Source organism: Numenius arquata, chromosome 15 (genome assembly GCF_964106895.1).
Source record: "Numenius arquata chromosome 15, bNumArq3.hap1.1, whole genome shotgun sequence".
In the NCBI taxonomy this organism is placed as follows: Eukaryota; Metazoa; Chordata; class Aves; order Charadriiformes; family Scolopacidae; genus Numenius; species Numenius arquata.
This window is the reverse complement of record NC_133590.1, coordinates 1,313,013-1,339,703: the sequence shown is the minus strand read 5'-3', so window position 1 is coordinate 1,339,703 and position 26,691 is coordinate 1,313,013. Positions and strand designations below refer to the sequence as shown.

Below are 26,691 nucleotides of genomic sequence, written 5' to 3'. Positions count from 1 at the left end.
AATTTGGGCTGGAAAAACTCTCTTCTGTGAAAGCAGAATTTCAGTGTTATGTCATAAACTCTTTTAGATCAAGTAACAGGTAGTGCTTAAGAAGTGAAACCGATGTATTAATTCTTACAGGTTTTAGTATATCTCGTGCAGAGTTGATGATAAAAAGATGATCATTTAATTCATGGACTTTGGTGGCATCTTTAGGTAGACTGGGCATGGACAGGGGAAAGCGGCACTTTTCTAACAACTACTTCTTTCATGAGGAAGCATAGGAACAGTCCAGTAACCACTCCAGCTTTGGGGAAGACAAGTCAACCTTCTCCCAGCAATTCAGCTTTACCACTAAGACTACACAACAGCAACTCAGCAAATTTGCCTGGCTGGGCTCACCTAGCGTGAGCCTGGTACCTCACAGCTCTCCCTGGTCCTGCCTACAGTCAGGGCTTGCTAACGATACTCCAGTGTATTTATCTTATCCCATGTAGTAGCCAGGCCAGGGAGCTCATGATGCACATTACTAATGTCTGTACAGCTCCCTGAGGTAATGGGGATTGTCAAAACTGCTTCTTGATGTCTCAGCAGCACAGCACACTTGTTGGAGGCTTTTTGTTGTTGATAGCTGAAGAGGTACATTCTGCTCATGATGAAAAATGAGCATTTCAGGCCAGTAAAAAAAACCCTATCAAACTAAGTCTTTCAAAACAGCAGGAGACATTCCAGCCAGAGGCTTACGCATTTCCACTGTCCTCCTGATAATACACTGGAAAATTGTATATGATGCAAGACTAGCACAGGCCTGCCTGTTCTGACTTGAACCAGTTAATCCACCTGGCCTTTCAGGCATTGACAGCATCATACAAAGGAAATCAATTGTCTGAGATAATCAAACCCACTGTCTTCATCTCAGCTTTCTCATTCATTTAATTTAATTCTTGAGTATTGACATTATTCTGGGCACAATGGAAACATAAGTACTTCATTAAAGCCAGCATCTGGACATATCCAATAGTGTAGCAAGAGCTAACAAAGCTATGACAAATGCAGCCTTTCTGTTGTGAATCAACTGACAAGTGATACAGCCAAAAATATGCGCTTCTCAAAACAACCTTTAAAGAAACAGTGGTTTCAGATGAAGGTGCCTTGCTCCTGTGACGGTTTCACCCTGGAGTGCTTTGTCACTACACGGGAAGATTAAAGGTTAGCATAGTGCCTGAAAGCCATGATCTGAGCTGAAAATGTCCAGGTGCAAGATGCATCCTGGCTGCCTATAGCAGCATCTCCCAAGGTAACAGAGCCGTAGTGCTCCAGACTGAGCGGTGGGGTAGGAGGCCCCAGTTTCAGTCAAACATACTTTGATATCAGCGTATGAGTAATCCTACAAGAGGTCAGATGAACATTAAAATAACCCACTAAGCCTCAGTGACTGCAGTGTAAAAACCATCAAGTAGTGAATTAAGAAGCTCACTTGACAAGTAAAGGCTTCTCAAGAGGAGAAAAATTTCAACCCAAGATGGGTATAAAACAAAATGAAGGCATCCAATACTTAATAAAAAATGATTGTGTTTTATCTAAGTGTGACTCTTGCTACAGGTAATCACAGAATCATAGAATTGTCTGGGTTGGAAGGGACCTTTAAGATCATCTAGTCCAACCATCAACCTAACTCTGATAAAAACCATCACTAACCCATGTCTCTAAGCACAATGTCAACCCGGCTTTTCAATCCCTCCAGGGATGGTGCCTCAACCACTTCCCTGGGAAGCCCATTCCAAGGCTTAAGAACCCTTTCCGTGTCAAAATTGTTCCTAATCTCCAATCTGAACCTCCCCTGGGGCAACTTGAGGCCGTTTCCTCTTGTCCCATCACCTGTGACTTGGGAGCAGAGACCGACCCCCCCGGCTACAGCCTCCTTTCAGGGAGTTGTAGAGAGCGAGAAGGTCTCCCCTCAGCCTCCTTTTCTCCAGGCTGAACACCCCCAGCTCCCTCAGCCTCTCCTCATCAGACTTACTCTCCATGTTCAAAGAATTCATTGTGTTACTGGGCAACAAGATACAAAAAGAGATGATATGAACTCTTAAATTTGAGCCATTTTATATTTTCATTATTTTCCACTCAGATAATCTGGAATGGTTGCAGAGTATGTAACCCTCAACTCACTGAGTAGTATTATAATAATTTAAAATACAACTATTCATGCAGTCTGTATTAGGTATAAGAATGCAGACTTTTGGGGACCAGCATTCCTATTTGAGAGTAGACCTTACCAGGTATTAGAACAGTAACTGACTCATCCTCTATTTCCCATAGAATTTATAGTAATCAGAAAACTTTTTTTCCCTAAAGAATTCTAAAGATGGAGTGCATTTCTTCCTTTCCATTACATTCACTAGGACACTCAATAAAATAGAATTGTTTATGGTGATTTCAAATTGATACTCTCCAATTAACAGATTTTGAAAGTCTTCAACATTGGTATTACCTGTTACTTCATTAAAATGGGAAGATTTAAATAAAATCTATAGATCAGTAGGTATTTGCTCACTTTTTTGCTTTGCATTTAGCTTAGATACAAAATTGTATTATTTGGTCTCATTTTCAGGTCCTCACTCAATACTGAATTTATTCAGAACTTGTTTGGTCAGTGTGCCAAGCATTGGTACTTACATTAATACATCCAAAATAATGTCCATTAAATGTCAATGTAATCAAATTAAAAATGGGGGACATTTTCATTTATGATATACCGCGTTGCCAAGTATTTTATGTATCAATATGATACTTAAGTGATAATGCTAATATTGGCTTATTATGTGTTACTGGGCAAGCAGTTCAAGCACCTAAAATCTCACAGCCAGCCTGCTGATCAGAATTTAACGTATCTCCGGGAATTCCCTGGGATACCAGAAGTTCATTACGTTTTCTATTCTTCTTGGCATTACAGCTACTGAAAGTCATTACAGATTACAGCGCTGTTTAATCAGTGCTGTGGATGTTACAACAACCCTTTAATTTTACAAACCGTAAGAAATATCTACTAAAAAAATCCAACCCCAACTTACCCAACGGGCTCCAGTACATATGCCAAGGGCTAAATGCGCAGGAGTTAAATGATTTCTTACTGGTAGCATCCAAATTTTGTGTGTTCAAGGAATATTTTCTGCAAGTTGCTCTCTGAAACAATTTCATTACTCGTTACCAGCCTGAGGACGGAGTCAGCTGATTTTCCCAGTCAATGAATGGCTCTATTCAAAGATTTAAGCTGTGGGTTAATAATTGAGCCGTCCCCTTCTGGGACTAGCCCAAGGGCAGGTGATGGGTTTGGTGCCTCAGGGGTCCCACTGCTGCAGGGAGAGCAAAGGGGTCACGGGCTTGGCAGGAGGTAGCTCTCGGGCGGACGGGTCCGCTCCTGTGCATGGACACAGACTCACAGTCTCCAGCTGCTGATAGACTCCTACAACCCTTGCTGAGGATATAGTAGTTTAGCCCCAGATGCCCCAACAGAAAATAAATAAAATGAGAACGACAGGCACTCTGAAGGATCAGCATAAGCTCTATTTTTATATTAACAGATTTTACTGGAAGCCTTAATATTTCAGGCCATGGTAATTCATTTTTAGCCCTGTCATTTACGTGCCTGTCTCCAACAGACACTGCCCGTGGCCCAGGTGCTGTTTCGGTATCACCGAATCCCGGTAACTGCCACTGCTTAGGGCTCTCGTATGGAGAGAAGGATGGGAGCTGCCCAGGATTTTGAAATGCATCTCAACTGTCTTAAAGCCTTGAAATTCAGACAGGTGCTGAACGCCCATTTTCTTAAGATATTATTTTTCAGAGCTCTCCATTTTAGCACTGTGAACTGAAACAGGCAACAGGACATTGACGCTTTGAGTTTTCAGACAGAATATTTTCTTTCTATTTAAATTATGACTTGCAATTAGTGGGAACTTGAAATAGGTTTTAAGAAGTATGTAGAAAGAGTTCCCCAGAACTGTGAAGATTTCTGATACTGTCCATTAGGTATAACCTGTGCTTGGAGTGCTATTGCAAATAATAAATAAACCTCAGCATTGTTTCTATGCCAGTTAATAATAGAACTGTCTTTATAGCTGTTTTCTCAGTTCTAATGCTATGAAATGCCACGAGACCAAACTTGCCGATTCTCCCACTTGCAGCTGTTCTGCAATAGAAACAATCAGGGATTTTTTTTTTTTTCCACTGGGTTTCAAGCTTTTTTCTGCTTGACTGGTGAATGAAAGATGAACACTATCCATGTTACACAGTCAGAGAGACTGTTCAAATGAGAGATGGGGGGGAGGTACCCCGGAGCGGGCACACTCTGCGTGTATTCTTGACTTACAACTGGTTCAACATTCAGCGTTTGCAGGGAATACGGGATTTTACATTTCTCTAATTTCTCCTGCCCACAGACGCAGAAACAAATAAGAGCTTTAGGCAATAGCAGTAGCAGAAGGGCACGTGACAGTAAGGAGACATGCTCCATCTTTTGTCATGGAGAGACGTGTTTTTCCTCTCCTATTTTGGGCTCAGACCTTCCCGTGTTCTGTAGCGTGGAGGGAGCTTCCAGTGCAGGCACAGCAGGTGCGTGGTATCAAAACAGCCTCTTTTGACAACACGTCAGGAACTAATTTAAAGATAAAGTTAAGAAAAAGGACAAGAAGTAATGGTTTTAAACTAAGAGAGGGTAGGTTTAGACTAGATATAAGGAAGCCATTTTTTACAGTGAGGGTGGTGAGACACTGGCCCAGGTTGCCCAGAGAGGTGGTAGATGCCCCATCCCTGGAAACATTCAAGGTCAAGTTGGACAGGGCTTTCAGCAACCTGATTTAGTTGAAGGTGTCCCTGCTCATTGTGGGTGGGTGGATTAGATGATCTTTAAAGGTTCCTTACAACCAAAACAATTCTATGATTCTATGAAAAAGCAAACAGCACATACTTACTTTTGACATGAACTGAGACTAACGTGTGCTAGGAAGCAAAATCTGAGGGTCCTCACTGCTAGAAGATGCAGGGTTGGGACCTCAGCCTTTGACTTCCTCAACATTTGTTAACTCTTTAATCCCCAAAAGCAGCAGTAATAGTTGAAACTGCAATACTCAAAATCATCCTCTTTCTCCTCCTCCACAGCTTGGACCAGCAATTTTAGTACCGGTGAGAGTCACCCTGTCAGGAGGGCTTTTTTTTTCTTTTTCCTTTTCTTCATATTCTAGCTACAAGCAATGATTTCTGACAGCAGATCTTAAACTCTGTCAGAAGTTGCTTCCCCTAACACAGCCTGGATTGAGAATCACATTCCTTAAGAGGTTTCCTTCATCCTGTGTTGTGTGGAATGGTGTTTCCCCACAGAAAGTGGTACTCCCCTCTCTCTGCAGGCTGCAGACAGCTCTTGAAGTGGAAGGTCAGATAGGAAAGTAACACCAGCAAAACTGATGTTTTTCTTCCAGTCATTCCTAGAAAGACTCAAATGGTCTTAACTGAAGATTCCCAGACTGTTTCCCCATCAAATAAAGAACACGGGTGGGCATTTCTACCCAGGATAGCTGGGATGTGACGACTGCAAGAAGGAAAACAAGGCAATAAGCAGAAGTTTTATGCAAGCTTTGCTAGAGGGACACGCGGGGGGGAGAAGGGGGGGAGGAGGAGGGAAGAAAAAGCAGCGGGAAGCGCTGCCAGTGATTTTTGTCTGGCATTTCCCCCTCCAGCATCATTTCCCTCAAACCCACTAGGAACTGCAAAGGGGTATAAGTGAGACTGAGCAAAGGAGGAGTGGCAGGGAAGGAACAACCCCCGCTTACACGCACCTCCGGGGGCTGAAGCCAGCACTAGCAGGGGGGGGGAGAAGCCAGCACTAGCAGGGGGGGAGTTCTCGCTCTCGCTGCTGCCCACCCGCGGCGGGCGGGCTCGAACCCGCGGCTGCCGGGCGGCGCGGGGCCGGCTGCGGGGCTGCTCGGCGGCGGCTGCCGCGCTCCCTCCTCCGCCGCGCAGGGGCCGCGGCCGCAGGTAAGGCGCGTCGGCCCCCTCCCGCCGGCAGCCCGTCCCCGGCTCCGCTCCCTCCCCGCGCCCCCCTCGCCTTCCCTTCGCCTTCCTCCCTCGCCGCTCAGCAGGTTTTCAGGGGAAAAAAAAAAAAAAAATTAAAAAAAAAAAAAATAGTGTTAGTTTTGTCTCTGAGGTGTTTGTTAAGATGCGTTTTGCTGGATTAAAATATCACAGGATAAGTCAAATTAATTAAGTCAAGTCTGAGAAGTGAGTTCCCGCCACAAAAAAGCCTGCAAAAACTTGTTTTTAAAAACAGTGGGTGGTACGTGGAGAAACCTCTTCCAGAAAGAGAATCTAAGCTTCCATTTCCCCTCCTCCCCCCTTTCCCCCCCAACTCCCTCACACCTCTGCACCTCTCACCCCAAATGAATACGGGGGTCAACAACGGGCCAGCACTTCGAAAGGTGAACAATATGTGAATGGAAATGGATCACGTTGATTAAACCTGCTATTGAGTCATGATGAAAGGAAATATTTGAATTCGATGAAAGCATTTAATTTCTGTATCGGGCTTTTTTCTAATTAGATTTAAAAGATCACCTGCCTATATATATAATTTAAATGTCTATTCAGACTTTATAAATATGGTTCTTAAAGGTTGCTCTTCATCGTGCCACAACCCCAAGGTAATTCTAATGGCTAGAGGAGTCATTCTGTGTTATAGAATAAAGCTAAAGCAAGTGAGTACTTAAAGAAAAGGAAGCTCCTGAGACAGTCACACACTTACCCACATGGGAAGATTAGTTAAATCTGTATTGATGGAAAAAATCTGAAATACATGTTTTATTGAAAAATGCCACATCCTTTCAAAGCCCCTCCTGTGATTTCCTCTTGGATTGAATTAACTGCTGCCTTTGAGCTCAGTTCCGTCTCCGTCAGAGCGACTCCTCCGACTTCAGCCTGGGCAGGTCCAAACCTGTGAAGCTGAGGCCAGGGCACTCAACTTCTTTAAGAAGATTCACATATTTGTGTGGCTGTAGAATTAAAAGCATTTCTTCCTGTGAATATATGCGTTTCTGCTGAGTAATTTTAATTATATTAATTTGTGCCAGTTCGTTTCAAATGGAGGAGCTTCCTAGACTGTGAAAAAACTAAGCTGCTTTAAAAAAACTGATTTTCTCCTTCATAGTTTTTCATCCTGTTGCGCTGCTTAGAACGGTGAGTTTGTCCATCTCCTGGTTGCAGGATCCTTACCGATGGCTGAACATGAGCCAGCAGTGTGCCCAGGTGGCCAAGAAGGCCAAGAGCATCCTGGCCCGTATCAGGAACAGCGTGGCCAGCAGGAGCAGGGCAGTGATGGTGCCTCTGTACTCGGCACCGGTGAGGCCTCACCTCGAGGGCTGTGTCCAGTTCTGGGCCCCTCACTACAGGAAGGACATTGAGCTGCTGGAGCGTGTCCAGAGGAGAGCCACCAAGCTGGTGGGGGGTCTGGAGAACAAGTCATATGAGGAGAGGCTGAGGGAACTGGGCATGTTTAGTTTGGAGAAGAGGAGGCTGAGGGGGGACCTCATTGCCCCCTACAACTCCCTGAAAGGAGGGTGTAGAGAGGTGGGTGTTGGCCTCTTCTCCCAAGGGAATAATGGCAGGAGCAGAGGAAATGGTCTGAAGTTGGGGCAGGGGAGGTTTAGATTAGGTATTAGGAAGAATGACTTTCCTGAGAGAGTGGTCAGGCCCTGGAACAGCCTGCCCAGGGAGGTGGTGGAGTCGCCATCCCTGGAGGTATTTAAGGAACGTGTAGACATGGCACTTCAGGGCATGCTCTAGTGCCCGAGATTGTTGGGTTGTGTCTGTTTGTGGGTGTGGTGTGGTTGTGTGCATTTGGTTTGGTTTTGGTGTTCTGGGATTTTTTGGGTGTGGTTTTTTTGGTTTTTTTGGTTGGTTTTTTTTTTTTTTTTTTTTTTTTGTTGGTTGGACTTGATGATCTCAAAGGTCCCATCCAACCAAAAATATTCTGTGATTCTGTGATTCTGTGAATTACACACCTCAGACTCAAACTGACAAGTTGCCATTTGGTGGCTTACGTGTCCCAAGAAAAATGGTACTTTTTCTGGAGGTTTTGACCATTCTTGTGCATACCTGTAAATGGGAAAAATCTACGGTTCAGATTCATAATTTGCATGGAACAAGGCAGCACTGGGCTGTATTCCCTTCCTTCCCTCCCCCGCGACAAACAAGCCTCTGCAACTGCAAACAGAATTAATTGCAAACCAGGGGGCTGATTCTCTGTGGTGAATCTCAGAGGCACGTTGCAAAATACTCAACAAGGAGAGAAGATGGATATGATTAAGCCTAATCTGCTACCGCAGGGCTATTATTTTTTCCCTCACAGCATGTGTTCAGTGACATAAAGCGAGATGTCCCTCATTCTCCTGTGCCGGAGGCTGCACGGAGGGAAGCCACGGGCAGGTTAGTTGGGTCCTGGATAGTTTCTGCAACATGAGAATGCCAGAAGATTCTAGCTCTTAACTTTTGTAAGGAACAGTAATTTAAGATGGCATCAGAAAGACATGGCTTCACTTGTCTTTTCAAATCAAGTTCATGCTCTCTTAATCTGAACCAGCATATTCTGTCCAACTTTCTGGATTGTCAACTATTTATATTAATCGTAACTATAATGATAGCGCCCATACGAAACTGTGGTTCTATTTTGCTACAGGCTGTAGAAACAAGTTTTCCTGGTCTGTCTAACCCGTGAAGCGTGGTGTCAGTGCTGCGGTAGCACTGTCTCTGCTTTCAGCCCATACTTGTGAGTGCCCTTTAGAAACCTGGAGACCCAAAGAGCTCACCGAAGCAGCTCTCAGGTGGGAGATGGGAGACCACCCAAGCCAGTCCTAGCCATGGGGAAGCTGTTTGCACCTTCCTATAAAGTCAAAACATTTAAGGTGCCTTTGAGGTTTCATCCATCATTCGCAGCCTCTGAAGGATGCCTGCCTCTTTGACTTGATGAATCACAGAATGCCAGGTTGGAAGGGACCTCAAGGATCATCCGGTCCAACCTTTCTTGGCAAAAGCATGGTCTAGACAAGCTGGCCCAGCACCCTGGCCAGCTGAAGCTTAAGTGTCCAATGATGGGGAATCCACCGCTTCCCTGGGGAGATTATTCCAATGGCTCATTGTTCTCAGTTTGAAAAATTTTCCTCTTGTGTCCAATCAAAATCTCCCCTGGAGTAACTTGTACCCGTTACCCTGCATCTTTTCCATGTGACTCCTTGTAAAAAGGGAGTTTCCATCTTTTTTGTAGCCATCCCTTAAATACTGGAACGTGGTGATCAGGTCTCCCCTGAGCCTTCTTTTCTCAAGGCTGATCAAACCCAGTTCTCTCAGCCTTTCCTCCTATGGCAGGCTTCCCAGTCCTTTGGTCTTCTTTGTAGCCCTTCTCTGGACCCTCTCCAGCGTGTCCATATCTTTTTTGTATAGTGGGGACCAAAGCTGAACACAGTATTCCAGGTGTGGCCTGACCAGTGCTGACTCAAACACATTTAAACTGCATGACAACTGAGCCCCTCTCTGCTCCTTGCTGCTCTGGTGTAGGGACATGGGGGGGCTGTGACTTCTGACTGTCAAACGCAGGCTGGTGTGGCAGAAGGTGACCTCTGACTGTCTGTGGGAGGACCTTGCAGTGCTGACACACACCGTAAAAAGTCTCTAAAGGTCTCCAAATCGAAAGATCTGTGGTTTGATACAAGAGGACCCTTAAACATTTGCAGATGTATGTAGAGAACCAGCTGCACAGGGAGCAGAACTGGGATGCACAGAGCCAAAGATTTAAGTAGGATGCACATATAAACGATCATTAACAACCTCGCAAACTTCTGATTAATTTGAATAGTTACAAATGGTGGCAATCATCAATGCCACGGATCTGCTGGATTTTCGAGTGCCAGCTATCTAAAAGCATATTTAGGAACAGTTATTTATTATTTTCACTGAATTTTCCCTGAATTTTTAGAGTTGGAAGGGACCATAAAGATCATCCAGTCCAACTCCCCTGCCGAAGCAGGATTGCCCAGAGCATGTCAGAGCATGTTACTCAGGGCTGCATCCAGGCGGGTCTTGAAAATCTCCAAAGAAGGGGACTCCACGACCTCCCCGGGCAGCCTGTTCCAGGGCTCTGGCACCCTCACCGTAAAGAAGTTTCTTCTCATATTTGAGTGGAACTTCCCATGTTCCAGCTTGTGCCCGTTGCCCCTCGTCCTCTCACTGGGAACCACTGAAAAGAGTGTGGCTCCCTCCTCCTTCAACCCACCCTTTAGATGCTTATAAGCATTGATAAGGTCTCCCCTCAGCCTTCTCTTCTCCAGGCTGAAGAGTCCCAGCTCTCTCAGCCTTTCTTCAATTATATATTGAAGTTTTTTAATTTATTACATATTTATTTAATCCATTGCTTTTTTTGTAGAAAATAGACTGCACAGCACACTTTCTATGTATTTTTCAATAGGCATAGGCAGAGCTTGTAATGAGTGCTATATTTCAGCAGTCGCATGAATACATTTATTTATTAAAAGCTATTCTGTGAATGTTTATTACTACAGCAATTTCTGCACATTGTTGAAACCTTTCAGTTCAGTGTTAAGCTGGTTGGAAGCAGGACGTCTGACACTCCATGAAAGTAACTCCTAGAACTGTGTTTCCATCCCAAACACCCGGTTGATGTAAATCTGAAATTAATTTTCCAGGAAAACTGTGTAATATTAACAACACCTCTGTCAGTTAACTTATTTCCCACGTACCCCAAGATACACACTAATCCATTTAAAATGCACAGAGAGAAAACAACAACAGATAAACATATAAAATAAGCCTATTATGGGTTATGTAAGTTACTTTAAGGCTTTGATGTTTATGAAATTAATGCAGAGAACTTTGTGAGAAATAAAGAGCTCAATCTAGAACAGTAAATGTCTCTAACAATTAGACAGTATGCATATACTTAATAGCCTCAGTATTAGCAGCATACTGCTAGGCCTTACTTCTCTTGTGGTTAGACGTACTGATACTAAAAAAAAAATTCTAAATGTCTGCAACAATGAATTTGTCTGACATAGCTTATGGCCATTCAGTGTATTTTGAGGACAGGGATTTTACATGAGAACTTATATATTATTCAGAATATTGAAATATATCACTGAGGAGGAGTTGATACAGTCTGAAATCTGGCCATGCTCCATGCTTATTTAATTAAAAAAAAAAAAAAAATAATTGAACCTGTTTGTCATACAGATTTATTCAGGATCATTTTAAAGACTCTCACACAATGCCTTATACATATATAAGCAATGTTTAATAATGAAGTTTCACTTACAGCTCATTTTGCTACACTAGAGAAGCAGATTTTTAATTTCTGGTGAATCTTAAACTCATTCTACTTGTTTTAACAATAAGACCTTCTGCTGTTAAACAATGTCCTTGACAAAGACATCTCAGAGCGCAAAACTTGTGAAAGGTGTCGTACTGATTGGAGCAACTTGCTGAGCGTTTCAGTGAGAAAGTGACGTTTTCAGCTATTATTTGTGATACCTGGCACATGTGAGAACTGTATTGATCAGAACATGAGAGTGTAACTGGAGCCCAGTATTTCACTTTGAACTATTGCTATATATTGTTCAACAACCCCCTGCAGCGCTCCAGGCTGGGGGCAGAGTGGCTGGAGCTGCCCGGCAGAGAAGGACCTGGGGGTGTTGGTCGACTGTGGGCTGAACATGAGCCAGCAGTGTGCCCAGGTGGCCAAGAAGGCCAACAGCATCCTGGCCTGGATCAGGAACAGCGTGGTGAGTAGGACTCGTGAGGTGATCGTCCCCCTGGACTGGGCACTGGTGAGGCCCCACCTCGAGGGCTGGGTCCAGTTTTGGGCCCCTCACCACAAAAAAGACCTTGAGGGTCTGGAGCGGCTCCAGAGAAGGGCAACGGAGCTGGTGAGGGCTCTGGAGAATAAGTCTGATGAGGAGAGGCTGAGGGAGCTGGGGGGGTTCAGCCTGGAGAAAAGGAGGCTGAGGGGAGACCTTCTCGCTCTCTACAACTCCCTGAAAGGAGGGTGTAGCCAGGGGGGGTCGGTCTCTGCTCCCAAGTCACAGGTGATGGGACAACAGGAAACAGCCTCAAGTTGCCCCAGGGGAGGTTCAGGTTGGATATTGGGAAGAATTTTTATACAGAAAGGGTTATCAAGCCTTGGAATGGGCTTCCCAGGGAAGTGGTTGAGGCACCATCCCTGGAGGGATTTAAAAGACGGGTTGACATCGTGCTTAGAGACATGGGTTAGTGATGGGCTGTTGGAGGTTTTTTTTTTTTTTTTTTTTTTTTATCAGAGTTAGGTTGATGGTTGGACTAAATGATCTTAAAGGTCCCTTCCAATTTAGACGATTCTATGATTCTATATACATCAGTAGTAGGAACTTAACATCCATCCAATTGCTCACATAGCACTGTCACCACCGATGGCCCCGTACTAGCTGTCTCCGCAAAGAAAACATGACAGGACCGTGACTTGCAGTGAACCGAGTGAATCTAACTTTGCTTGCTTGCCCAAGGAGCCTGTGCATGGTTTATGGCCGTGCTGGGCAAGACCAGATGTACCTAGGGTTTAGAAACAAGCTAGCTGGTATGCCAGCAGCCAGCTTGTCAGTCAAATAAGAGGGTGCCCCTTATAATAGGATGCAGACACATGCATCGGTCCACTTTCATCAGTCAATTCCTCAATTAGACCTGGACTTTTGCTGCTGCTGGGTTTTATTCCTTCTTTCTAATTTACCCCAGAAAAATTCTGTAGCTACTTTTCACTCAAGCCGCACTGTCTGCAGCATTAGTGGATCTTAACATGAAAAATAATGTGTGACAACTTTGCAATTTCTTCTCTTTCATGATCTATGTATTTTAGAGAGACCTAAAAAGTATCATAAAACTAGGGCTTTTACAGACTGGCATCCAGATTAATACAAAGATGGATAGAATGTCACTTCATTCCACAAAATGATACCTGTCAGTGACTACTGTCAGTCAGTTGTGTGTGGCTGCTTTTCTGAGTGTTGAGCAAAAGTTAATCACTGTTCCTTTACTTTCACTTGTTGCTTACACACAGCTGAAGGGAGACAACAAAATTATTTCCTATGTAACTTGGAAATAGGAAGAGTAAGGAAGATTGCCCAGAAGAACTGAAGAAGCCAATGAAGATGGCAATATAGTGTCAGGTGCCAATTTACAAAAGCAGGGGCAGGAGTGAAGAAGGAGTAAAGAGTCTGGAAGTGACAGTGGCATTCTGGGGCCACGTGCCAGAGTTCTTCCTTTTTATCTCTCTGCTGCTCTACTTCTGAATCTTAGCTTGTGACTGCCTTCCATATGTCCTCTCCCTTCCTCCCACTGAGTCTTAAGTATTTTCAGCTTTCTATAATTTTTTTCCCTCCACTTGGTTCATATTAATTTAACAGCCAGAGGATGGAGTAAAGAATATATACACAGACTCATTGGCTACGCTGCAGCTGTAGTGGACAACGCAAGTAGGGCAGTGCAGACCAGGGTGGGTAGTTACACTTGTTTGGCACTCTGCCCGAATCCCACCTGAATTTCTAGCTGCTTTTCAGTCACGAATGTAAAGGTGCTGTCATTCAACAGTTCGGATTCAGAAGTCAAATGCAAATTCCGCTTATACTATCTATAAAACCACTATCAACTTCTTATTTTAAGATAATTCTACACGCAGTTTTAGACGCCTGTGACAGCAGCCATGGGAATTCAGGCATATGGCCACTACCATACGACAAAGTGTCTTTATGTAATAATTTTTAGTCTTTTCCACATGTCCAGTTGTGGATAAGACACTTCAGCATAAAAGGTATTTCATCCTTTGATTCATTCACACAAAATTCACTTCCAGTGAAATTTTAAGGCACTGCTACTACCTCTGCCAACTCTTGGCTTCATCATTTCAATCTTGGAGGTTTGTGAAACTTGCATAATTCACTTTTCCTCTCATGCTGAAGATAATAAATACTGAATTCCCAGGAGAAATGCCAAAACATTAGATAGTATTTTACAGTCCTAATCTGATCTGATTCGAAGTAGAAAGTATTGCTGTCTCATCACATGGGAAACTTGGGCTGGTATTTGTTACCTTAGCCTCAATTACTTCATGGTATGTTTAGAACATGAAGACGTGTCAATATATGCACAATAATCTGGTAAAACCAAATGGCTCAATATTCCATGTAGAGAACAGGTTGTATATTTTCCTACGCTCTGGGAAAGAGGAAAATATTATGGGTCCTGCTGAACTAGTTTTAAACACTAGTAGTTAGTATGGTCTACATATGCAGGAAGGAATCCTGCTGTGAGCATATAGCATTTGATAAATAAATGCATGGCAGAGGAAAGGTCCAGATGTGCAAACATGCCAAGAGGCAGGCTTTTCAATGGAACAGACCAGCTCAGTAAGTCCCATAAAAAAAGGACAGCAGAGAAAATGTGTGCATGCAAGCATGTATGCACAATCAGCTGTGATTTATGTATCCAGCTTAAGTATTATCTGTGAAACTGCTTAAGCCTTCAATAGTTAACCATTTCTATTCCTTGGCTCGCATGCAGTGTTCCCTTGCAGTGATGGGCTGCCAGCTGACATGGCAATTAGATCTCTTGATTAGCATTTCTTATACAGAAATAAGAGATCCCCTCCATTCTGTTATTTCTATGCTCTCTCTTTCTGACCACACAAAATTAATCCACGTGCCATAGAATGGATTTGGCCTTTAAAGACTAAAATTCTCCACCCCATCCCTCCATAAAATTGCTAAACTGGATGTTGGTTAAGATCTGAAGGTAAACCAGCTGCTTTAGAAAGAGATCAATGATCAACTCATTCATTCTGATCTTCAGTACTGTAAACACTAAAGAACAAGTACAGAAATATCCATAGGTTTCCTTAATCTGTTTATAAAGGATCTTCAGACACATTAGGAGCTCATAGTAGCAATTCAAAAGCTAAATATAAAAGAAGCTTTATGAAGTACTTATAAAGTCAGTAAGAGCTTTTCTGGGAAACCAGAAAGATAACACTTATTTTTAGCATATTTTCCTATGAGATAAAGATAGTGAATGTCGAAAGTATCCATCCAAACCCAAAACGAGATACGCAAAAGAGATCCCACGATATGCACCAGGAGTGTTATAGAGTCAGCATTTAGAGAGCAATGTTCTGACAACACCATCTGCTCATTTGTGCTCTATCTTCCTAAAACGGGCTCTCTTAATGTCTCATGCATAATTTTCTGTGGAAATCAGTAGGAGTATATGATTTATTTTGACATTAATATATACCAGGCTGGTGTATGCTCAAAGTATCTAAAGTGCTGAGAATTTTTACTTGTTTAAAAAGCCATGGCTTTCATTTTTCGTTGGAGACATTAACAACTAACTTTGTCACTTCCCCACTGTTACGTAAAAGTCAGATGCCATACTGCATTAAAGTAAATACCACTAGTGATGCTCTTACTAGAACTATAGACTGAAACACAAGTTACTTTGGGGTAAAAGAGTTTGTTAGCATTTTGCATTGGTCACTAAAGGATGGTGAAACAAAGCTTCAAGTCATGAAGCTTCAAATTCTTTACTGTTAGTAATTTATTGTGAAATTAAAGTGTAAAATTCGTTCTGGACATTGAAAATAGCATTATTTGATTGTCCCCTCTAAAACATACAACAGATATTTAATTTGTATTTATTAATATTTCAGAGTTGTCTTGCTGGTTCTGGGTAAGTTAAAGTCCTGTCATGTAGGTTTTTTTAAAGTTTGGAAGCAAGTCTTACAAATAATGTTTCAGTGCTTTGATGAAATATAGCAAAAGTTTGCACAGTCCGTGAATTTCAGATCTATTGGATGACTGCATTAAACTATTGAATGAGACTCTTTTCACTCAGAAATGGTTTACAGAGCTGACAGATTACTTAAAATAACCATTATGGATGTGAATCATACTGACAAAAGCAAAGAAATCCCCTTCAGAAGCGAACATCTTGCCCCAGCCAAACATTTCGATGAGCCTGGATGGTTATATGTGATTACTTATAAACAGTCAAAGGATCATTTTTTAAAATAGCTAGAGGTAGAAATGTATCATTTCAGTTTTCCTTATGAACAAAAAGCTTGCCAAAGATATGTCATAAGTATATTACTACCCACGTACCAGAGATGCTGCTCTTAAACAGCTCTGTGTTCTAAGACGGGTTACGTACTTGCCTTCCCGAGGAGTGCACCAATATGCCAGAGCTGCACTCATTTACAGGCATGGGTAGCAGAAACAAAACTAGGTGTTAATGATTCTCCTGCGCGTGATTGCATTATTTTTTGAAACAATTACTTTTCCTAATATTTAAAAGGACAAATGCAAACAAGAAAGAGCTGTAGTATCCTGGAATGCAGCTTCTAATAGTAAGTTAAGTTATTGCTGATACCGTGTGTTTTTTTAAGTTTTGAGGTGGTTTTTTTTATTGTTGTAAATATTTACTGAAACGTTTATAGCAGCAGCTATTCAAGATACGTTATCTTTAGTGTTGAAAACCTTGTGAAATTTGTGTATTTGAAATGCAATGTGTTGTAAAACATTATCTCTGCACTTCTATTCAGGAACAACTGACAATGTGCCATCTTAAATGCAGCAATCTCAGAGCCCTTTTTCTACTGATGCTATGTAGGTAAGAAATATTTCCTTAAAAGTATTAATTTTTCAATGTATAGTAATACCAGTTGGTTTATAATCAATTTACTTATAATTAGAAACGTCTGACCAGGTAACAAAGCCAAATCCACAAAGCCTCTTACAAAGTTTAAACAACTTGGATACGAGTAACAGAAATACGGGACTGAACTCCTTCCCAAATTACCTCTGCTGCCGTGATTGAGTGAAAGATCTTCTCACTGAGAAGACCGATGAGGGAAAAAAAGAAAGCAATTTAACTTAAGGAAATGATCCTTCAAATGAAGGATTACTGTATAGAGAGTGTGAATACCACATCAGACTCTTAGCAAATTTAGAAGGGCACGTGGTCCTTGCCTGGAGCAGAGCACGTTGCCCAAGGACAGGAGCACACAGTCCACCTAGACGTGCTATAACCTTGAGGTAATAAAGTCATCATTGTGCATTCGTTACTAAAGGAGACTGTCTTAAAAAGAATAACCTGGTTAAAACATTGTCTTCCTATCCTCTGTTGAGGAAATCATGAAGTCTTTAGGAAAGCTGAGTTGTGTTAAGCTGGAAGGTGAAACTGGTCCCTTCTGTGTACAAGTAATCCTGCTAACAGTGCAGTTGCCATGACAAAAAAAAACTTAAGATAGAAATGGAGCACTTAAAATGTATTCCTTCTATAAAAATGGGGGAAAAGTTATTCTTGATAAGTAATTTTAATAAGAAAATGCAAGCATGGACAGGTTAAACATTGTCTCTGCCACCTTTAACTGAAATACTTAAAGTCTGTTAGCCAATTCTCTGTGTAGAATTGCCTGACCAATTTGGTCTCCCAGTAAATGCCTTAAGATAAGATTCTGCCTGAGCTTTATTTCAAGTGGGTGTACAAACATATGTTTAGATAAAGCCTCCACTTGGTTGTGAGGGCAGGTGGAACAGTCCCCTGAAAGGAAGTTTAAAACATCCATCTCCTCCACCTTCTCCAGTGCGCTAGAGAGGCCTTTGTCCAGAATGTCCACAGCTTGCTCTAATTCCACCTTCCTTCCTCATCGGCTGTGACTTGCCACACTCTGTAATGACTGAATGATTCATGGCTTTACAGTAACAGAACACTGGTAAAAGACCAACAACATTTCAGAAACATCTAAATAACAAGGAGGCAAAATTCCCCGAGATGTTCAGCCTGTGGTATATAATTGCTTTTGTTATCATCAGGGAGACCTCATGAATTCTCTCTTACAGCTTCACATGGCTAAGAGTATCCGGGAGCACAGACAGTAAATTCCTGTATAGCATACATTAGAGTTACTCGTACACACAGCACCCGTTTAGCTTGGAGAAAAGTGCTCAGCGCTGAGCTGATCTGGTCACGTTGAACCCAAATCCAAACCCGGGCTGAGGAGCAGCTCTGCCCCTTGGCCAGCTCACAGCCAGGATGGTACTTAGAAACACGAATGCCTTTTTCCAGTGCAGAAATGTCCCAGTTTGAAGTAAAACAGAACCAAATTTCTGTTCAGGAATTTTACATCTTAGCTCGGCCTCTTCTCACTCTGAAATTAACGGCATATTGTGGAGAAAACTGCCCGTTCTCAGAGTGATAAGACCAATGTTTGTGCTCCATGCCAAGGAACGGTGTCCAGAGAGGCTCTTCCTTATACTTATGCCTATAACAACCAAGGTCAGGTAACTTCGTTATTTGCCCCGATGGAGGGTTGGAAACGGAAAAGCGTAGAGGGGTCCCACCTGTGGGGAGGAGCGGGCAGGAGAGAGGACCCAAACCTGACCAACGGGGTGTTCCATCCCATCTCCCCATGCTCAGTGTAAAAGCTGTAAAAGCTGAGGGATCAAAGGGTCAGCCCTACTTTCTTCAATGGCCGATGTCCGGAGAGGACTCTGTCTGTTCCTCTGCCTTTGATCCCGATCCGTGTGTTCCTGACTCCAGAGCTGAAACCCAGTTCCCATCCATCGCCGAGTCCAGTCTGGGACTTCGCCAGTGCCTGCCGGTGACATCATCCCGGGAGCTTGATAGGGTTTTGTATATATTGTATCTATTTCATTATTTCCTTTTTAATTTTAATATTAATTCTTCATTAAAGTAGTTTAGTTCATTCTAAACTTCTAAATCTCCTTATCTCTTCCTCTCCTCTCTTTTTTTGGGGGGGCTGGGAGGGAGAAGGGCCATTTGTCGGTCTGGTTTTGGTAAATTTGGCTGAAACCACGAAACAAACAAATCAGGAAGGTTTGCTGAAAATGCTGTTTAAAACAAAAACTATCCTGCTTGGCAGAGAAATATTTCTAAGCAATATCCAAGGACTGAGATGCACTGAAACAACGGCCAGGATTGCTCCCCAGGTGGCCCCTTAGATATCCCACTTGTATAAGCTCTGGCTAATGTGTGAGGAGAGTTTCCTCTACCGAGTACTTTATAATCAGTAGTGATGCTGGTTTGTTTGGTAAATTTATTTATTTATTTTTAAGTTTAGAGACAGCCAGAGCCTCATCTTCCCTGTCATATATGGAGGACATGATCTGTCATAACACACACGCTAACGGTGTCACACCAGGCTATCGGACTTCACCTTACTTTCCAGTTCACCCTTCCTGAATAACATTTCTTAACTTCACTGGCTGCACTTAACATTAAATTACATTACAATCACATCATGGACACACATACAAAAAAATCTTTATCCATGGAGTTGCCTGGATGGTCACTTTCGCAGAAATATTTTTATTAAGAAGGGGAAATGAAAAAATTGAGGCAAATTTATCTGAGTAATCAATAGAACATGCACTTCAAATCTTTATCAGGAATCGGCTTAAGTAAATATATGCTATTTGATCCCAAGAAGGGCTCCCGTTTATTTCAGGAAGGGTGTTTTCAAATTAAAGAACGTTAGCCTGGGTTTATAGGGTCAGATCCAGAAAATTCTGTGGGATGTTTATTTTCTTTTTGGCTGAGTTTAAAAGCACTTACATTATTTAAGTGTTTGTTCCTGTATCTGGTAAGTGGTAATGTGATGATACTGATTCAACCTCACCAATTAACCAAAAACCCATGACAGTACTGGCTGTTTTGAAGCAGAGAATTAATCAGTGATGTAGGTGATTCATAGATTCATAGATGGGTCCAGGCCGGAAGGGACCTCCAAAGGTCATCTAGTCCGACCTCCCCGCAGTCAGCAGGGACACCCCCAACTAGACGAGGTTGCCCAGGGCCTCGTCGAGCTTCACCTTGAATATCTCAAGGGAAGGGGCCTCAACCACCTCCCTGGGCAACCCGTTCCAGTGTTCCACCACCCTCATGGTAAAGAATTTTTTCCTAATATCCAATCTAAATCTCCCCTTCTCCAGCTTAAAACCATTGCCCCTCGTCCTGTCACTGCAGGCCTTTGGAAACAGACCCTCCCCAGCCTTCCTGTAGGCCCCCCTCAGGTACTGGAAGGCCGCTATGAGGTCTCCCCGGAGCCCCCTTTTCTCCAAGCTAAACAACCCCAGCTCCCTCAGTCTGTCCTCATAGGGGAGGTGCTCCAGCCCCCTGGTCATTTTGGTGGCCCTCCTCTGGACCCGCTCCATCAGGTCCATGTCCTTTCTATATTGAGGGCTCCAGACCTGCACACAGTGCTCCAGGGGAGGTCTCACCAGAGCAGAGCAAAGTGGCAGAATCCCCTCTCTGGATCTGCTGGCAACGCTTCTTTTGATGCAGCCCAGGATGGGATTGGCCTTTTGGGCTGCAAGAGCACATTGCCTGCTCATGTCCAGCTTCTCGTCCATCAGCACCCCCAAGTCCCTTTCCTCAGGGCTGCTTTCTAATACCTCATCCCCCAGTCTGTATTTATACTGAGGATTGTTTCTTCCCAGGTGCAGAATCCTGCACTTGCTTTTGTTGAACCTCATGAGGTTCATCTGGGCCCACCTCTCCAGCCTGTCCAGATCCCCCTGAATGACATCCCATCCCTCCGGTGTATCGACAACACCACACAGCTTGGTGTCATCTGCAAACTTGCTGATGGTGCTCTCAATCCCTCTGTCTATGTCTTTGATAAAAATGTTAAACAGTACTGGTCCCAGGACGGACCCTTGAGGGACACCACTTGTCACTGCTCTCCATCTGGACTTAAAGCCATTGAGTACCACCCTCTGGGTGCGACCATTCAGTGATTCTGCTGCAGTTTATCTACAGAGACCGTACAAAAGCCTGTATCCTTGAGCACATCAGCTATGAAATAAGAAACACCACCTTTGTTTGCGTCTGTAAATTTTTCCCGTCAGTGAATTGCCTGAAAAAAAGCTTTTTTCCCCCTAGCTTTTCCTGAGGGAGGCGTTTCAAAAGCTTGCTCAGACTGTGTTTGGCATTTTGTTTTTCCCTTCTCTCAGTTCTAAGGTGTTTCTGCCTCTTTTGGTATACGTAGCTTCGGAAAAAAATGGCCAGGAAAAATATTCCCATACACGTGTCTAGACTGTAGTTTTGTTTTAAGTAGTGTTATATAGTACTATTTAGGGCAGATGTTCCCTTTCCCCCTTTAGTTACCCAGTTCTATTAAAACACTAACTTGAAAGTATGTTAAATAACAAACAGTTGCAGCGCCTTCCAAGCCTGTAAACGTACTAACCTTGAGCACTGTAAGAACAACTAAGGAAATGAAATGATTATAATTCAGCTTTTATGAAAGCAATCATGGGTCATTGAGCCTGGAGAGTCTGAAACATGTCTTACAGATTGACAGCCCAGAACAGATAGATATCCCAGGCTGTCAAGCAAATATATATTCAGTTTTCTTCTATAAAAGCCTATTCTCTCCTCAGTGGCTGGAACAGCTGTTTCAAGGCAATTCCATAGTTAAACGCACGCCAGTGTATTTCAAATACACATTAAGAAAATGGAGGAACTAAAATGTATGCAGTTAGTTAAATTTAACAACACAAATAAGGGGTAAAAGAGAAGCTTAGAGGCATCGATGGGAAGATATACACGTATGAGAGGAATGAGCTTTTACTTTTATCCTTTTTGATCCCTACATAAGGCTATACGGCAGAACACAGGAACGTGGGCAGCTTGTGAGCTCACTCTTCTTGGTGGTGAGTAGGGCACGTGAATTAAAGAGCACTTTAAAGGAAACAGAGCACCCTCCCTTAAAATGTAGCTAAGGGAAACCACTCCAGGCCTCTAACATCTGTAGGTCTTTGCCTTCCAACAGTGACAATGTGCTTCTGAGTGTCCCCAAAGTTGACAGGATGGTAACACCACACACATGTAGGAGGCATCAGGTTCCTCTCACACACTGACTTACCATGGTAGGACTTCTCAAAGGCCGTACGGCAAAAGAGCACGCAAGGGACAGTGCCTCATTAATTCACAGCCCCAATTACTGCACAACAGCTCTCCCATGCCAACAAGTTCCTAGTCAACCGTAAAAATCAAAGACCAAAGATAGGAGGCTACATATCATGTATTAACAAGGGAAATCAAGAATTACTTCAAAGAGTACCAAAGGCGATTTAAGGGAAGGCCTTCTATACAATGATGCCAAATATTTCAGAAAATAGCTGTTAATGATAACACACCAGACCACTCTGCAATGGCATACTGATCAGCAGAACAATGTTATACCCTTGCAGTGGAAAAGAGACAAGTTTTCCTTTATTGTTTCACAATATGTGAAAATTATTCAAGAACAATCCAGTAAAGCTGTGAAATTAAACTTGTGCAGTTCATTAAACACTTAGCAAAAATTGTATGTAAATTACAAAAGCAGAAGTATCTATTGCAAGTACAATGTCTAAGAAATTAACTAAGTTCAAGTACATTTCTAGTTGCAGCACTTCTGGGAAGTATAAAACTGGCCTTTTTATTTATATTCACATTTGAACTCAACATGACTGTGCTTGTTTCTTTAGGACACAATTTACAGCAGAAACATTCCTTATTTCAACATTGGCATTACTCAAGACCACACTTAACATTATGTAATAACATAACATAGTAACATAGTTCTCCAGCAATAAAGAAATAAATACTTAGGGACAAAATAAGGGAATCAAATAGGATTATTCAAATATCTCAGCTAAATGAGTTACAAGACTGCTAATGAAAAACAGCTACTTATATGGTGAACAGAAAAATTACACAGTAATATCAGCGCTTTGAGACAGTGGATACCACATCTAAAGCCGCAGCGTGATTTGGCTGCGTGCATACAGTGAGAGCATTTCAGCACTTAGGTTTTGTCAATCGAAGATACTGGAATATTCCTAGAGGATGAAAACCACAGTTTCCTGTCAGAACAGCTCAAGCTATCTCAGAAACATAGTAAAAATGAAAACAAAGGAGAAAACTTTGGAAAGCTACAGGAGGCTCAGAAATACCTTTGAGGAAGAGCAAGCAGAGATTTCAGGAATGGCTCTAGGAGAGACTTGGAAAAAGAAATTCAGTGAGGATGTGGCAGGACTAGGAAAGACCACAAAACACTAGTGCACCCTCAACCACCGATCTGTACTTTTGCCCTTATACATAGGCACCACAGCTACAGCTCTTGTACTTTTGGTGTAGGGGATAAGAAACAGAGAGACCCTCTCCTGGTGAATGTATAGGTGGCTGCTCTCCATCAGCAGAGACAATGCCTCTGCCTGCAGCCACCTGGGCTTCCTTGAGTCAATCCATCATTTAATTTTCACCTTCATAATTAAAGCAAAGTCATACCCCTGCTTTTCTCAAATAGTTAGCAGTGAGCAGTCAGTACTGCTTGTGTTTTAATTTAGGAAGAGCACAGCCTGAGTGTGTGACGGGGGAGCACACCCTGCTTGCGGTCTGGGGATGCTCCCCTTAGGGGTTAGGCAGAAATGAAGAGCAAAGCTCTGCTATCTTTGCTATGGGACTGCTGCTTGGAGTGTAACAGCCCTGAGTGGTCCCAGCTGTCCCTCCCACAGCTGCTGATCATCCAGACCCATAAAAGGTGGAGGGGAATATATAAATATGAATCCTGATGTGGCCTGAGTAAAGAATTGCAGTTCAGGTATGCATCTTCACTAGTTGTGTCATGTCACCTCCCAATGGGGCTATTGTAGGGGCCCCAGAGAAAAAATGGTGTTCGTAGTTAATTTTTTATATTTCACTTCTGTGGATCACGTTTGTAGCTATTTCTGAACGAAAAGGAGTGTTTGCATTCTCATTATGTTTCACTGATTTTGCCCAACAGGATTATTTTTGTAACCTGTTTAAAATCTGTGTTGTAAAAGCAGGATTTTAAAAGTGTCTTTATGCACTAATCTCTGAGGCTGGTTTTTTTATCTCTCTAGGAGTTAAATTGAATGTATTTCATTATGTAAAAAGAAGCTTAATTTTAAATGCTGAAATAAACAATCAATGCTCCTCCCACATTCCTAGATTATAACGAGAGTGCCCTATTTACAGAGAAGGTATTAAAGAAGACTGAACTATTTTTTCAGGCGAGATGTTAAGAAATGATAAACTTAAAAGAAATTATAGACTTTGCAGTATAAAATTGGTAATTTTTCCATTAAGAGACTAATACAGATAATAAAATATGATGGTTTTGAGAACATTATTTTTCTATAGTGCTGTGAAATGCAAGCATACAAATGTTACGTGATATGTTATCGATGGGCAGCAATTGTCAGTAACCTCAAAACTAATGCAACATTTTACTGGAATGCCATCTCTGCTGTAAGTGATGATGTTCTTTTAAAACATCCTCACTTTTTTCATTCCTTTTAGGTCAATGCAAATTCCCGAAGCTGAAGGAAAAGGTGAAATTCTACCTCCAACTATACAGAAGATAATAAGAGGATACAACAAGTATCTACGTCCATTTTTTGATAGTAAGTAGAAAAGCTGTTTTAATAAGATTGAGCCGTAACATAATGCAGTGTCTGAAACTCAGTGAAGAGCAAATGATTTTTTGCTGTACTTTTTTTTTCCTCTGATGTTTGGTAGTGACTGATCTGATTATACATGGTGTACTCTGATATAATCAGATACAGCATAATAGCTTTTGTGGCCCAAGGTGAAACATATATTCCAGGCATTCACAAGCAAAACTTCCAGACTCTGTTAGAAACTTGGTTATTGGTGTTCATGTGTCCTCAGTGAAATATGCTGTAATACCTTACCTATTTAGAAGAAAAATTTTCCCTAATTTCCTAAATAATAACTATAGAAAAAAATTGATTAAAGCTAAGAAAGCATTTATATCAAACTCTTCATAAAAGCACAGGCAAATCTTATTACTATACTAAATATTAGGTGCAGCTACTATAAGATTGCAAGAGAACTATTTAAAAAATGCTTCTTGCCTCGAGTCTTAATGGTCACTGAACTGTTTTAGTGCAGACCTGTGAGAGGAAAATGAATCAAAAATGTCAGTTCCTTGTGTCGGGTGGCCACAGTCACCAGGTTGGAAGACCCACATAGTCTGCTGCACCAAGGCTGGTTTTACTGCCCTGCAGTGCAGTCAGAGTTAGGCACCTGAGGTCTCAGGGGCAAACATCTTCCTCGCTTGAGTTGGGCTATTGTATGTATTGGAAATACTGAAGAGTTACAAGGTGGGGTGGAGATCTCTGCCTGGAGTCGCTGTGGAACTCTGAAAAAAAAAAAAAAAGAATTTCTGCGTGTTGAAAAGATGCTCAGCACCATTTGTCTGTCAGAAAATAAACGTACAGAGTGAATGCTAGAAAATAGTTCTTAAGTTAGATATTCACAGAATCACAGAATCTTCTTGGTTGAAAGGGACCTTTGAGATCATCGAGTCCAACCACAAAAAAAAAAAAACAATACCAAAACCACACCAAAAACAAACCAAAAAGCACACAAAACAAACACCCACAACCACACAGCACACCCACCCACAAACAGACACAACCAAACAATCTCGGGCACTAGAGCATGCCCTGAAGAGCCACGTCTACACGTTTCTTAAATACCTCCAGGGATGGCGACTCCACCACCTCCCTGGGCAGGCTGTTCCAGTGCCTGAACACCCTCTCAGTAAAGTCATTCTTCCTAATATCCAATCTAAACCTCCCCTGCCCCAACTTCAGACCATTTCCTCTGCTCCTGTCATTATTCCCTTGGGAGAAGAGGCCAACACCCACCTCTCTACACCCTCCTTTCAGGTAGTTGTAGAGGGCAATGAGGTCTCCTCTCAGCCTCCTCTTCTCCAAACTAAACATGCCCAGTTCCCTCAGCCTCTCCTCGTATGACTTGTTCTCCAGACCCCTCACCAGCTTGGTGGCTCTCCTCTGGACACGCTCCAGCAGCTCAATGTCCTTCCTGTAGCGAGGGGCCCAGAACTGAACACAGCCCTCGAGGTGAGGCCTCACCAGTGCCCAGTACAGAGGCACCATCACTGCCCTGCTCCTGCTGGCCACGCTGTTCCTGACACAGGCCAGGATGCCGTTGGCCTTCTTGGCCACCTGGGCACACTGCTGGCTCACGTTAAGCCGGCTGTCCACCAACACCCCCAGGTCCTTTTCTGCTGGGCAGCTTTCCAGCCACTCTTCCTCAAGCCTGTAGCGTTGCCTGGGGTTGGTGTGACTGAAATGCAGGACCCGGCACTTGGCCTTATTAAACCTCATGCCATTGGCCTTGGCCCATTGATCCAACCTGTCCAGATCCCTCCGTAGAGCCTTAAGAAAGGGGTTTCAAATTTAGACTTTTATGTGACATATATCCTGCTTAAAAATGATTGACTAAAGAGTTTCTCAGACCATACTGTTACCTCTTGCCATCCAAATACCTGGTGAGACTATCAGCCTATTCAGTCGGGACACTCTGCATGATGTGCTATTTCTGAATAAAATTCATAAAAATATCAAGATAAATTAGTTATTTTTCCTTTCTCTTAAACATAAAATACCATTTCATTTGTTTGGTTTTACTGTAAGTGTCTCAGAGTTTAATGCAACTGCTTTGAAGTATTGACATGGTCTAAGAAGATTATCGGCAAAGTAAAAGTAATGAAAA

At 42.6% G+C, this 26,691-nt stretch overlaps 1 protein-coding gene across 1 annotated transcript in view; it reads left to right on the top strand.

Moving 5' to 3' along the window:
- Positions 1-16,609: 16,609 nt before the first annotated feature.
- LOC141472080 (gamma-aminobutyric acid receptor subunit pi-like) overlaps positions 16,610-26,691 on the top strand; it is a 48,394-nt gene continuing 38,312 nt past the window's right edge. Inside the window, exons 1-2 of the mRNA XM_074158873.1 lie at positions 16,610-16,719; positions 24,445-24,548. Coding sequence (XP_074014974.1) covers positions 16,610-16,719; positions 24,445-24,548 — 214 coding nt within the window. The remainder of the gene's footprint in view (positions 16,720-24,444; positions 24,549-26,691) is intronic.